The 14,979-nt window shown below is 36.2% G+C and overlaps 1 protein-coding gene across 7 annotated transcripts in view; it reads right to left on the bottom strand.

Moving 5' to 3' along the window:
* Positions 1-14,979, bottom strand: part of PAQR3 (progestin and adipoQ receptor family member 3) — a 35,131-nt gene that overhangs the window by 13,409 nt on the left and 6,743 nt on the right. For 3 of the 7 annotated variants that reach the window (XM_030915511.1, XM_030915526.1, XM_030915515.1), the window contains exons 3-5: positions 11,924-12,079; positions 8,291-8,488; positions 5,597-5,687 (exon numbers count right to left, since the gene is read on the bottom strand). In XM_030915511.1, coding sequence (XP_030771371.1) covers positions 5,597-5,687; positions 8,291-8,488; positions 11,924-12,079 — 445 coding nt within the window. Of the gene's footprint in view, positions 1-5; positions 2,714-4,835; positions 4,987-5,596; positions 5,688-8,290; positions 8,489-11,923; positions 12,080-14,979 lie in introns of those variants that run through there. The other 4 variants (XM_030915508.1, XM_030915504.1, XR_004052811.1 and 1 more) reach the window with 3 other exon arrangements.

Genomic DNA, 14,979 nt, shown 5'->3' with positions numbered 1-14,979 from the left:
AAAAATATTTAGTAAACCCGGTTTATTTACATAATACATATTTTGTCATGCAGCTTACTGAATTGCAGTTAGTGTAATAACAAAAAAAGACAAGCACTGTCTTGCTATTTGAAAATGGCTTAATATAGAAAGATAATTGTTTCTTAAATGAGTTAACTACAACCATATAAATTGCGAGACAATTTAAAACAGCCATAGATAATTTTAAAATGTACTTGTAAAATCTGTAGGCAAAAGCTTTTATAGTTCACACATTGGTAAAATTAAAACCAGTCTTTTTTAGTACTGTAACTGGATAGTATATTTTAATCTTATTTTAATCTATAAAAACAAAAATAAATATACATCATTACAAGGCTCAGATTTGTAGACAACTTTAAAATATTTTTTAATGTTAACAATGTCTTCAAAATTTTACCAGTAGTGCTGTGCACACAGTAGGTGGTCATTAAAATGCTGACTGACATACAGAAGTGTTTCTAGTTGACAGCAATCCACATTCATTCATTCATTCATTCCCTACTTTATAATAAATACATCAAAGCAGTGAAAAAACGAGAGGATAACTTTCTTACAATATTTAACATTTTCATAAAAAGTTGAAATGTTTACATGGAACAATTTTTCCTACGGAAAGACCTGTACACCCTTTAAATTCAAAGAAACACTGATTTAAAAACAGTATGCTCTTTTTATGTATTAATTCAGATGGCAAGTATTCATATACTAATACAGGGATTGCAAAAATTGAAATGATTCAATTTTTTTTATTTTGACAAAGTTTTCTAATAAAAATGGCTCCACACCTAAAATAATGACTTTCCTCTCATTTTTAACTTAAGTATAACTACTCAGTGTCTTTTGTTTGGCCAAAATGACAAAATATCTATTTAAAGGCAATAAAATCATGTAAGCCAATAAGGGATGCTCTAGGAGAAATATATCCTACTACTGTTGCACCAAAATCTTCCATCACTTAACATATGGATCAAAATTTTAATCTTATAAGGTAAAATGGCCATTTTCAAAGCAGGGTTCCATCATCACGATGGGTAAGACATGGTATTCCTTTACTGAGCCTCCTGGGGGAAATTCTCTTTGCTGAGATACTAGCATGGAGAATTTATATTCCAAAAACACTACACTGGAAAAGAAACACAACATTTCACTGATGTATTAACTGAGGCACATTAAAGTGACTTTCCAAATATCATATGTACAAAAGGCATTTTGGGAAATGAGCTTCATCATCAATTAACATTTTTTCTGATATTCAGTAATTCTGCTGTTCTGAAAATACACCAATATTTAAAACAGCTCATGTCAACTAATTAAGAAACTTGGGTAATATTTTATATTCCAATAAACAGTGTAAGTTTTTATGAATGTCTGCTTTAAGGGATTTAATGCATATGAAAGACCAAAGAATAAGAGGGCTACAATGTATGATAGGGCAGTGAGATCTATTTTTTTAAGTATATACAATAAAGAGAAAGTTTAATGCTTCAGGTCCAAATATTAAGTGTTTATCAAGATTCTGAGTTATCAATGCAATGCTAGCACATGCAGAAACCAAGGACTAGAGCACAGGTGAATAAGCGTACTATCAAATGGGGTATCTGCATGACTTTGTTCTAAGGCTTAAGGTTCATTTCAGGGTCAAGACAGGGCCATCTAGATTCTATGGCCTTGAAAGTAGCACCCATAAAGCTGGGAACCCCCATCACTGGATATTCAGGACTAAAAATTCAGAGTTGAAAGCTCTGGAATTTTGGGATCAAAAACCTGCTGTAATCCACTCACAAGAATTCAGTTATATGGAATTAGTATCTGGAATGAAAATGTTTAGGTGGCTAATGACGATGTTATTTGATCACATAATTTGTCTAATCCTGTACTTAGTTTCTAATGTGATTCTTATCTGATAGAAAATGACATGTTCTTTTCCTCTTCTCAAACCTTCTCTCAACTTGCGGGAGAAGTTTAAAGCTTTTGTTCTGGAAAACTAAAATATCTAATGTTCTTAGGGAGAGAAGAACTTACAGCTAAAGGACACAATCTCTGAAGTGCCAGTTTCTCACAAATCATGTACTTAAAAGCTAGTGATTATTTAAAATCACTATCCTAGCTTGCATTAAGCATAGGCTGAAACAACCCTTGACTTGATTAGGCACTTAAACTTGGTAATTTACTGAAAATAGTTAAGCACATAGGATGATTCCATTTTCTAATGGAGATGAGCCCTTCCTAAGGAAATTAAGCTGGTGCTAAGTAAAATGAATCCTATTTCAACACTAGTTTCCCATTCATCATTGTTACTCAGATATTTCTTATGATTGCCAACTAATTTTCACTTTCTGTACAAGCAGCAAATTAGTAGTTTTAAGGGTTTTGAAAAGCAGCTATTACTACAGATCCTTAAGTATACTTTTTTCCCCCATTTTTATAAAGTGTTACTCATATTAAAGAGGAAAAAGGGAAAATGAATGGGAATTTTAGAAATAGTGGGGTATACAATTCCCCATTATATATTGCTTAACAACTGAATTCACCAGGGGGCCATACCTAATTCACAAATGTGAAACATAGTCAGGACAAGGCTTGCTATGTCTGTACTGCATGACATACACTGTTGACTGATGCCACCAATATAACATCACTACTGCAAGGATATGCCATATTTGGTGGCTTGATCCGAGGTAGTTTAGTTGTCCTGGAAAGAAGGTAGAAAGAAAATAATATTGATTTCAATATGTTGACATTAAAGGAAAAATATATTTCTTGGAAGTACAGTTTAGCAGAAAAATTTTCATAGTCTCAGAGTGCCTAGAGACTAAGTGGAGATCCAAAGGATTTTAAAAATGGATCAATTCATATTTGGGTCTAATTTTAAGGTTTTATTTATTAAGTACACAGGTAAACTTTAGAAATGCTCTTCCAAGTGTGTTTTCAAAATCTAACTTAATTTCAGGAATTTGACCTTATGCCTCCCATGTCTCAACTCACATCTGGCAGAACGAACAACAACAACAAATTGAGAAACTAGATGCTAAAGCCATGGGGCGATTGAGGTATAAATCTGCGAGAGGCAGATACACTGTTGAGTTTAGATATAAACCTACTAGAAGCACTTTTTATTTCGAGCAGGCGTGCAAAGAAAAAGTGCTGACCTGAATCCTGTGCTCTCTAACTAATGGAATAATCTGCAGGATGTAATTAGTAATGGCTTAATTAACTAAGGTTATTTCATATACAACTTCAGAGAACAATTTAATCTCTTTGTGGTCAAATGTTAAATTCTAAGAAGATTAAACAATTAACATATGGAAAACTTCTTGATCTCTCTTAGCAAATAACAAAATACAGAGCTATAATAATTTCAATGTAAATAACATACTCATAGTACTTCTATGGTCCTATAATGTAAATATTCTCTAACCTCTCTTTTTTCTTACCAATCAGTACAGTACATAGATTTTAAAGTGTATGTCAATAAGATTCTTAGCCTTTTTTGTACCATGGACTCCTCTGGCAGTCTAGTGAAGCCTACAGACTCATTTTTTAAAAAACAAAATACAGCAAATATTGATTATCTAATGCAACTATCAGAGATCCACTCAATTTTATCCACACACCTTGGGGATCCTCGGACCCATCAAATGCCATTGTTTTGTGTATACATTTTTAAACATTCAACCTGAGCTGAATGAAAGCTTTTAGGTTAAAATTTATTTTATTTCCCAGTGGCCAAGTCATACATGAAGACTTGCCAGAGATAGTTTCTAAGGCAGTTGTACATGAACATTTGGGACTATCACTTTTCACTGTAAAGACTTCTAATTTTTTAGTTTCTGTATCTCCACTGCTCTCATGTACCCGAACTCAACATGTTCTGCTACATAGGGCACATTTTACGTCAAGTATGTCTTGGGGAAGGTTAACTTACAACAAGTTTGATTGTTTATAGATGTCCTATATTAAACAACTGGTAACTCCTGATCTGAATATTTTAAGGCCTAAAACCCACTATGGTCATAATCACATAGAGAATTTTCATGGTTTGGTGTTCTACTTTTCTATTATAAAGAGAATATAGAATTTTAAAAAGAATTATTAATAAAGTGATACAAAAATGTATTTTACCAGAATTGTTTTCTGAGGGAAATTCTGGCCCTGCCTGGAAGATGGGTGGTCTTCAATTCAGTGGCATGTCCTAGATCTATTCCCAAATCCTCCTGTTTACAACTCAGGTTTTCCCCTGTATTTCCATTCTTGTTTAAAGCTCAATGGTGAAAAACCAAGTACACAGAGGAATGCCTGAGGATCCGTGGGATGCATTGTTTAGGCCAGGGTTTCTCACCCTTTCTTCTTCCCCAACACATGTGATGAGTGGGACAGTCCCTTCCCTGATTCACCGTGGAAGTGATTCTTAACCCAGGAAGAAGAGGGGATACATTTGCAGTTTAGATTTAAACTGCTCCCTGACTTCTAGCTCTCCAAACTGAAAAAAACATCAGTTTTATGCACTCTAAATGTTATTTCTGACTCATGCCAAAACTTACCTGGATTTGCGTCACTCTGTCTCTTACTAAACCACATATTTCACTTATAAGACCAGGGCTGGGGGACATAGTAATAACTGCTGTCATTTATTCAGTCCCTACTAATTGCTAGAAACCTGGTTACATGATATGTGCATTTTCTCATCTAATCCTCGTTAAACTGTGTTATATGCATTTTTTCATCTACTCCTTACCGTAACCCCAGGGGGGTGGAAAAAAGTATTTCCATGTTTTAGATAGGAAACTGGAGCTGAGAGCGCTTAAGTAACTTACTTAGCTCACGTAACTAGAAAGTGGTTGATGTGGGTCTTGAACCCAAGCAGTCTGACTCCAGAGCTAAAGTTCTCAAACAAGCAAATACAGGTTTTGGAGACTGTTGTTCACTCCACCCAGTGTCCTCTTATTTTCCATCTGAAAATATTTTCTTTGGAATGAAGAACAAAAAAATCTATTGGCTTGTGTATCTTGGAAACACAAAGACTCTTAACTTTCACTATTTTCTTCCTAGTGCTGGGTGCCAGGAAGCCTAAAGCCAGCTTTGTTACCATTATTTATTTTATAGACCCTTTTGATGTACATATTGTGAAGTGATCCTACACCTCACTTCTTTTCACTATCTTTTTCTTACTGTCCTTTGCTTCTTATTTCTTGCTTTATATATCTCTGCATATATAAATTACTTTTAAACAACCAGCTGGCATATAAAGAAGTAAATGGTAGTTGACGGTGTTCTACTTTTTAAAAGAAATAGTGGTTGGGCGTCAGAAGACTCAAAAGTCTAATGTCAGCTTTGTCACTAGTTCATAACCATAAAACAGTGACAACTCCACCTACTGGACTCAACTCACATGGTCAGGATGAAAGGAAAAGTTGTGAAAGCCCTTTGAAAGTTTTAGGTAACATTTGGAAAGAGAGAAATCATTTCCATAATCAATAATATTAAAAAATGAAACTAAGTTTTGATGCTCTGATGCATATACCTTGGGCATATATTTAGAATAACAATACAAAACTGCTATAAAAGAGATACCTACCTGGAAAGTACCGCTCTGGGACTTTGGAAATGTAGAATAGGAAAGCAAGAAGAGCAATCATATACATCACAATTACACGGGGTGCAAAGTCCTGAAAAGCAAAACATGTTTTTTTACAGATCTTCCTACTGTTACTGAAATCCAAATTTATTACGAATCTAATAGTTGGATTTAAGATTGTTAAATCTGAATTGTTTTGCAGACTGTCTCCAATAATGAAAACTTGTTCTCATATGCAGGAAGCAGTCTGCAAGAATGGAGCACAGAGAATGCTCTAACAATCAGGCTCCTAAAGGGGCTGGAGCTTTAACATGCCGAAGTTCCTAAGGGCACCCAACTCCATCTACGACGTAGGTATATGGGTAGAATGCGTATGGAAATAGAGTTGGCAGGTAAATAAGCACAGACACTGAAGAACAGGAACTTATGGCTGGAAAAGACCTAAGGGGTCTCCCCAAGACAGAAATCTGTTCCAATATCCCAGATAAATGGTCCTCTTGAATACTACTATATGAAGCACTTTGTCTCACTGCTGACACAGTATTGAAAAGACTTTCCTGGCCCTGAGAAAATCCAGCAAGCTATCCTTATACATATTGTTCCTAATACTGGTTATAAACCTAATTTACCAAGAACTCATTTAAGAAATAAAGACAGGCTGGGTGCATGGCCTATGCCTGTAATTCCACCACTTTGGGAGGCTTTGGCAGAAGGATCGCTTGAGGACAGGAGTTCAAAACTAGCCTGAGCAACACAGTAAGACGCCTCCCTCCATTTTTTTTTTTTTTTTTAATTAGCTGAGGACAGGAGTTCAAAAGTAGCCTAGGCAACATAGTAAGACCCCTGTCTCTACAAATTTTTTTTTTTTTTTTTTTTTTTTTAGCTGGGCATGGTGGTGCATGCCTATAGACCTAACTACTTAGGAGGCTCAGGTGGGAGGGCTGCTTGAGCCAAGGAGTTTGAAGGCAATAGAGGGACTCTGTTTCGAAAAAATAAAAAATAAAGACAAATTTCTCCTTCCTCTTCAAATATGAGAATCATCATAACCCTCCCTAACTTCTATATTTTTCAGATTAATCAACCTCAGATTTCTTAAACATTCTAGAACACAATTTGATCCTGCCTCCCAAGATTAACCCTTCCAGAACTTTTTATCTTTGTTAAAGTGCCTGTCTTTCCATCTTTTTAAAAATTAGAGCTTATCAAAGAATTTCTGTGAAAGTTTCCCTTTGCTTCCTCACTGGAATGATCTGTGATCATATTAGGATTCCATCTTTGAAAACTATTATCTAAGCCATCTTTCCATTTTAAGATTTCTGAATAAAAAAAAAAAAAAATCCCATTTTTTTTCTTAACTTCTCTAAAATTCACTGACTATTAGACCCATTAGGGTCTTATTCTTTTTGTCATTATAAGCTTAAAAGGAATGTGTTTATCACATCCAAAAATTTTGGTCACTTCTATGTCAACAATTATTCCAGTTGGAATTTATCTACAGTGGCAGTTCCCCATTCCATTTTCTTATTATAAGGGAATCAAAACTGTCAGAAAGATGTTTTCACAGATAGGAGGATTACTGATGTCCCTCATCACTACTGTCTCACCTTTCTCCCAATATCCTAATGTACGAAGACATCATTACCCTTGTCCTCAAATTGGCCAAGTGTCCAGATTATATCACTCAATTCACTTTGTCACAGAACTTCCTTTCTTTTCAGCTATATACTCAACTGTTTTCCACTATGCTGTTGCCAATTTCATGCAAATAAATGTAGGCCCACTAATGGTCTCTCCTCTTCTAATAAAAATCCGATTCTTTTGAATAAAACAACCCTTAAAGTCACACATTCTAGAGAAAGGTACCATTGCAATGAGTATATGTGATTTCTGTCAGATTTCTTGGCGTATTTACTTGTATTAAAAATTCTCAAGTTTACTCTCTAGTGCATACGTAGAGCATTTTTATAATGATCTCTAAGAATGTAAGTCTTATTTCTAATCCTTTTCTCAAGAATCCTGAGTGCTCACTGAGACTCTTCCTAATGCACATCAACTGTTCCCCCACAACACCTGATTCTAACAAAGAGCTCTTCTTTTATTTCTCAATATATTGTCCTTGGTGGATTGAACATGCTTCCCTGGCTCCAGCTACCAATACAATGATGATTTCCAAATCTTTATTGCCAGTGTCAAACTCTGGCTATAATCTCAGATCCTATCTCTACCTTTACATCCAATGGGTACCCCAAACTCCTTGGGTCCAACATAAAAATCCTTCCCCCAACTTCCCTTCACCCCCTAAAAGATCAGCTGCTCCTATTTCTATACTTGCGTTATCATTGGCATTATCACTGATCCAGCAGACAAAGCTAGAAACTTTGGAGTCCTCCTCCACAAATAAGGACTTGGGTATTTATATACTAAGGGTAACAGAGAATAATAATGTATTCTTTTACAGAAAGACAACTCAGAGAAAAACAGTATTCAGATTTTACCTCAACTTCTGCAAGGTATGCTTATTTATATGGCTGTGAAAATTATGGCATCAATATGCAATTACAAATATGTTCTCAAATGACAAACATCCACCCACTTGGCCTGATTATACTACTTTACTTAAAAGGAGTAAGACTGAAAGGCAAAAAAAAAAAAAAAAAAAAAAAAAGAGAAAAATATCAACTACACTCAACCTACCTGTACAATAGGAGCACCAATTCCTCCATTGAGCCAAACCCAGTGAAGAGTAGGAATCACTCCATATCCCGAAACAGAGCAAAAGATGATAGAACGCAGCCTTTGCCATTGCTGCGTGAGGTAATTGGGATGAATCTGCGCAAAGAACACTGCCAGGATCATAGCAAGCACTGTGATCAAGTATACCTGACGCCAGTACTAGAATGAAAAGAAATCACATTTTAATTCTGTTATTAACAATAAGGGAACTGAAAAAGTAATTTTGGCTTTTACACTAAATTCCAAACTCTATTTACTTGGTATTTGCATCTCAAATTAGGATTATCTCCCTTCCTTAAAAAATACGTTCCATACAACTTTTAGGTTGGTCACAATGACAAACCAAATTCCAAAGTGAGCTGGTAAAAGACTACATTTATTCACACAAAAGCATTTTCTGATTACCTATTACATGCCATGTACAGTTCAAGTCCTATAAAAGCAAAGATGACTATGACATGAACTCTCCCAGCAGTGAGCTCACAGACTATGGGAGGGGCAGACATGTAAACAAATGATTATAATCTTATGGTAGATACTGTAACTGAGGAACAGAACATTGTAGAACCACAGAAGAGGGAACAATTAACTTTACTTGGGGTAGCTAAAAAATGCTTCATAGAGGAGGTGACATCTAAGATTTTGTGGGAAGACAGAGAATAGTAAATGCAGCAGGAAGTTTTGAGAAGAAAGGCTGAAAAGGCATACTGTTAGGCTAAATGTTTTGAACTTTACCACACTGGAATTGGAGGAACAGCAGAATTCTTTAAAAATAGGATGACACAGCTGTTTTTCAAACTGACTTATTAGAAAGACAACTCTGACATCAGTGTAGAAAATAGGTGAGAGGAAACCAGCTAGAAAGATATTAGTTTAGTTTATTCAAAGAGAGAGTAGGGGCTTGGACTCCTGTTGAATAAAGTAGATGTGAGCACCAGATTTAGGAGGCATTTTTGAAATAGGCTTAAGTCTTAATGGCTGACTGGATGTGTGAGAGGGCAGTAGAGGAAAGCTTGACTGTTTTTAGCCCGAAAGGCCACATAAATGGCTTCCATTAATGAAGCAAATGATCAAAGATGATCCAGGTTTGCTGTGTGTGTGATGGGGGAAGAGAACAGGGGCATGAGAGAACACACACTTAGCTTAGGTTTGAAGGGCTTATGAGACATGTAGGTATTTAAATAAGCAGTTAGCTGGTCTTAAAGTCAAAAGTCACATAAGACAAGAGTTCTTAATCTGGGCTCCAAGGACTTTTTTGAGGCTATTAACTTCCTGAAATCAAATGTCAGATTGTTTAAGTGTGTGCCCAAAAGTACATTCTACTGGATCTAGGGTCCACAGTTTTCAATCTCATTCTGAAAGCAGCTGTGTTCCTTAAAAGGTAAAACGAGTCTTTTATAGGTCTACAGCAACCGAGTATTTGAAAATGATTAGAAACCAGATGGAAGAAAGCAATTTTTCAACGATCATGGACTGACTGTATTAATCTATCTTGGGCTTTTAGTTTTTCTGGTAAGAGAGTTACAAAAAGTATCTCACTTTGATGTTTAGCAAGAGATAAAGGAAAACAGTTTCAGAAAAATACAGAATAAGAGAAGCAAAAGAATTCAGATATTACATGGCTGTACTCACAAGCACCTGGTTATCAGTATGCTCTAATTTTTTAAAAACATATAAGCCGTTTCATGCAAAATGGTTAAGTTATGAAAGCTGGGCAGAAATAAATAGTATACTGCTAAAATCAAGTCAATTTACAACAAGGTTACCTGCATATATATTTAATTATGTGCTTATGTTCCAAAGTGATTAGGCCTAAAAAGCAAATGGCTTACATTTAAGCAGCTACAATTAATAATGTTCTTACATATTCAAATCAAATTTATGATTTTTCTCTTCACTAATTTTCATACCACATATGTTGACAGTTTTCTCTGGCATTGTGTAGAGACAAAGGTCCTACTGAAAAATCCCAAGCAATCTGAGAAATTCCACACTGCAGCCAATCTTCCCAATAAGTGAAGGCTGAGGACTGTGCCTTAGAGCAGTGGTCCCCATCTTTCTGGCACCAGGGACTGGTTTTGTGGAAGACGATTTTCCATGGATCATGGTGCGGGGAGGCAGGCAGAGATGGTTTCAGGATAATTCAAGTGCATTACATTTATTGTGCACTTTATTTCTATTATTACTACATTGTAATATATAATAATTATACAACTCACCCTAACGTAGAATCACTGGGAGCCCTGGGCTTGTTTTCCTGCAACTAGACAGTCCCCATCTAGGGGTGATGGGAGACAGTGACAGCTCATCAAGCATTAGATTGCACAACCTAAATCCTTTGCATGTGCACTTCACAATAGGGTTTGTGCTGCTATGAGAATCTAATGCTGCTGCTGATCTGACAGGAGGCAGAGCTCAGGTGGTAATGCGAGCCATGGGGAGTGGCTGTAAATTCATATGAAACTTCCCTGGCTCACCAGCCCACTGCTTACCTCCTGCTGCATGGCCTGGTTCCTAACAGGCCATGGACAGGTTCTGGGGGTTGGTGACCCCCAGATATGCAGGGCACCTGCAGATACCTGCCTTACAGCACCTGTTACATGGTGGGCCTTGGGCAGGACAGGCTCTATTCTTTGTGATTAGGACTAGAAATAACTAGTAGGTATACTGCTCCTGAGGAAGAAGCTCAGTCTTGGTTCTGAAAGGGAAGTAACTAAAAGGGCAAAAGAAAAAACAAGAGTATGGTAGAAAAACAGGAAGAAAACAAAGTAGGGTTGAAGGGGACTTTCTGAAGGGGAGAACTTGAGATTTACTGAACCCGTGGGAACATTCAATTTGTCTTCTTGGCTGGAACATGAGGTGATGAGTTAGGGTTCTACTCCATAAGGTTTGGTTGGCCAATATTTTTAGGTCAGGTGCTGTATTATCTGATTACAGTGTTGCAAATGCTGCCTTGCACAAGGCAAAAACTGACTTTTGTGTGAACTTAGGGACAGGAAGCAGAGTTGATCCAGAACTCAGAAAAGACACATCTCACATTTGTTAAAGACACTCACTCCTATCTGGTCTGTCTTACAAGCCTACCCCAAACATAAGAATGAAGACAGGAAAACATATTTTAGAGAAGAATATGGGCTAATAAATTCAGATACATTTTCCTGTTTTTTTTTTTTTTTTCCACTGAGAGGAGAAAAAAGAAATGGAAAGCAGTAACCAATCTCATAATTTTAACAAGTGTGAATTTTAACTTCAATTCTATAAACACACAAATAAAAGATAAATAATGTGGATATTTGAGGAACCATGCAGCCATATAGATTTAGTGAAAACATTAATAATTTAATGTCTACATTAAGTCTCAGAAAATAACTGTATATATATTTTCCAATAAAAAATTAGTAAAATAAGTATAGAACTGATAATAGATGTTAGAGATGACAGGGCCATTTTGAAAAATAAGTTTATGCTTATACAAAACTCTTCTACTTATTCTATAAGTTAATTATGTACTTATTAAGAAATTCAAAAGAACCAAGGCAAGAAAACCCAAGACCTATACGAAAGGTAGAATTTAAAATGTTTCAATCTACTTACGTTATTACAATAAAATGCGTAAAATACTCCTGAGACATAGCAGCCCAGTATTCCAATAGAAATTCCTGCATAATCTAATGCCATCCATCTTCGACATGTTTTTTCTGACCGATGGCAGGAAAAAAGATGATAGCCCACAGAGCAGAGCATACAGACCTGTGAAAAATAAAAACAAATCTTAACAAAGTGACTAAAGAAACTAAAGCAACTTATGCATGATGTTCAGGGAAATAGTTAAGAGGCTAGGCTTTCAATTCAAACATTTATGGACTTGGATTCTAGCTCTGTGCCTTACAGTAGAGCGAGCCATGTCATTACTCTAAAGCCTCAATTTCCTCATGGATAAAATGGAGATAATAATGAGAAAATTTAAAATAACTACATTAAAAAATGAAAATTATAAATAAATAGCACAGTAATGGGAAAGTTATACAATGTGAATGTTTTAAAACTATCATCTGAGGCTTGTTTTGATCCATGAATTAATTTGTTTTTAAAGCGTATTTACTATAGAAGCAATACATATCCCTAAAAAAAATCAAAGAACATAAATATAAGCCACTCTTACTTAATCTATTCCCCAGAGGTAGCCAGTGATAACATTTTTTATGTGTCTTTCCAGATATTTTCAATACATATGTCAAATACCTGTGATATATTAGTCTGTACACATGCACTCATTATATATATATACACACACACACACACACACTTTAAAATTAAATGAAATTACACTATGCATTCTGTTCCACAATTGGCTTTTTTTTCAGTTAAGAATTTTCATGTCTGTATGAGATTCACTCTATAGAGTTTACTATTAATTTCTAAGGTAAACACAGCTTTATTGCCTTCAAGAAAAAACAGGCTGGTATAGTAGTGGCTCATGCCTGTAATCCCAGCACTTTGGGAGGCCATGGTGTGAGGATCACTTGAGCACAGGAGTTCGAGACCAGCCTGGGCAACATAGGAAGACCTCATTTCTACGACAAACAAACAAACAAAATTAGCTGGGCATGGTGGCATGCACCTGTGGTCCCAGCTACTTTGGAGGCTAAGGCAGGAGGATTACTTAAGCTTGGGAGATCGAGGCTGCAGTGAGCCGTGACTGTCCCACTATGCTCTAGCCTGGATGACAGTGAGACCCTGTCTCAAAAAAAATAATAATAATTTAAAAAACAATCATGACTTGCTAACTTTATATGGTTGCCAAACTGAGAGTAAAGCTAATCTGATTCAATCAGCTAGCTGCTCTGATAATTGATGAGGTTTCTATGGCAGAATGCCTTTCAGCCATCAAGCACCTGCCGTGTGTCATACATTGGAGGTGATACAGAATCACTGAATAGTACAGTAACAAATCCTACTGTACTTCAGTGCAGAGCATAATTGAAAAAGGTGGGAGGATACTGACTCTGTGAGGGTACATGTGCATTTGGAGGGTGGGACTGGTGGGAAGAAAAGAGCATCAGAGAAGGGCTGTTCACCTGAGGTGGATTTTAAAAGTTGGGCTGGCATTCACCAAGGACATAAAAAAAGGTGTGCACATATTTATGGCTGGGGGGCAGAGATTAAGGAAAAGCATCATATTCTTTATAATATGATTATGACATGTCCTACACATTAATGGGTTTTAACTTCAATATTACGGGTATGATATGATATGCCTGAAGATTTTAAGTGCCCCCTTACAGAGGTGTGGACTAGAAGGGCTGAAGCAGGAGGTTATAGGAATAGCCCTGGAGAGCACATACTGAGACAGTGACAGTGGGGTGCAGGTAATGGGACAAACAAACAATATAAAGTAGGTACAACCGATAAACATTTTGTAAGCAATTGCTAAGGCAGTAACATGGTCATCCAGCTATTAATATTTTATATTCTGGTCATTAAACAAATCTAGTTACTATAGACTCAATATCAATATTCAGTAACAATGTACTTTGTCACAACTTCATTGCTTCATCAATTGTCTAAAATCCTTAATAGTCTATAGCTTTTTGGTTACTAAGCAACCAACCAGTAACTAACTCTAAGTTCGTTATTTAAATGTAACTCTAAGAAGCCTGGTTGTTTTCTCAGATTATCCTTGAGATTAAGCACCATAAATCAGGAGAACATAAAAGTGTATTATTTCTCATTGATTGGGACACATCCCATTGCCACAATGTTGAATGACACAAGAACAGGTCGCAAAATAGCAAGCAGGGATGACTGTAGCTTGGAAGTAGGTAGACAGGTAAGTGAGCAGGCAGGTAGGCAGGTGCAAGGTAGCTATGCATACACAAACATACACATTTGGGTTAAACTCATTGTTTAACGCAAATGTCCAATGTAGTTACCTCTGAAAAGTGGAATTTCAAGTGACGTTTTCTTCCATAAACTTCTGTTTGCCTAAATTTCTACACGATTATATCTTGTAGTAATAATTAGAAACAAAAATAAAGCTCACTTCATTGTGAAAAAGAAAATAAAAAGAGGAAAAAGAAAACTATGGTATCTAAGGGAAAAGTAAAATAGTATTAACAGAAAACCCCAGATTTTAAAGTTAACCCATACCTAGTATGCCCTGTTTAAGAAGGAATATGTTATTCCTAGAGCTCCTTTAAAAATGGACTGAAAGATAATCTGGGAAATTGGGTATGTTTCAGTTATAATGGAAAGTTTCCTTCTATGGAGTATCTCACTCCATCAAGGTAGACAGATAATTACAGTGTTACATCCCACATCGAAGCTCCTTGGCATGATAACAAAATACCTCATGATTTGATCCCTGCCAATCTCTCCAGCCTTAATCTTTCTCCATTCTCCTAGGTTTCAACCACAAAAACCAGTACCTGCAAGTCCAGAAAGTGCTAAGAAAGTGAGTCTTGCTTCTTTTTTCCTGCTTAAATGCCACCTCACTGTCTCTTCTGCACGCCTACGAGTGGCTTGACCTTTATACCAGGTTGGTTCTGCTCAGCACTGTTCAGATACTAGCATAGTATCTGGATGTATATAGGATGCATTCAACAAATATTTGTTAACTGAATGTAAATGGATCAAATCTAGCAAAAGGC

Source organism: Rhinopithecus roxellana, chromosome 2 (assembly GCF_007565055.1).
Source record: "Rhinopithecus roxellana isolate Shanxi Qingling chromosome 2, ASM756505v1, whole genome shotgun sequence".
Taxonomy (NCBI): Eukaryota; Metazoa; Chordata; class Mammalia; order Primates; family Cercopithecidae; genus Rhinopithecus; species Rhinopithecus roxellana.
This window is presented reverse-complemented; position numbering and strand designations above follow the sequence as displayed.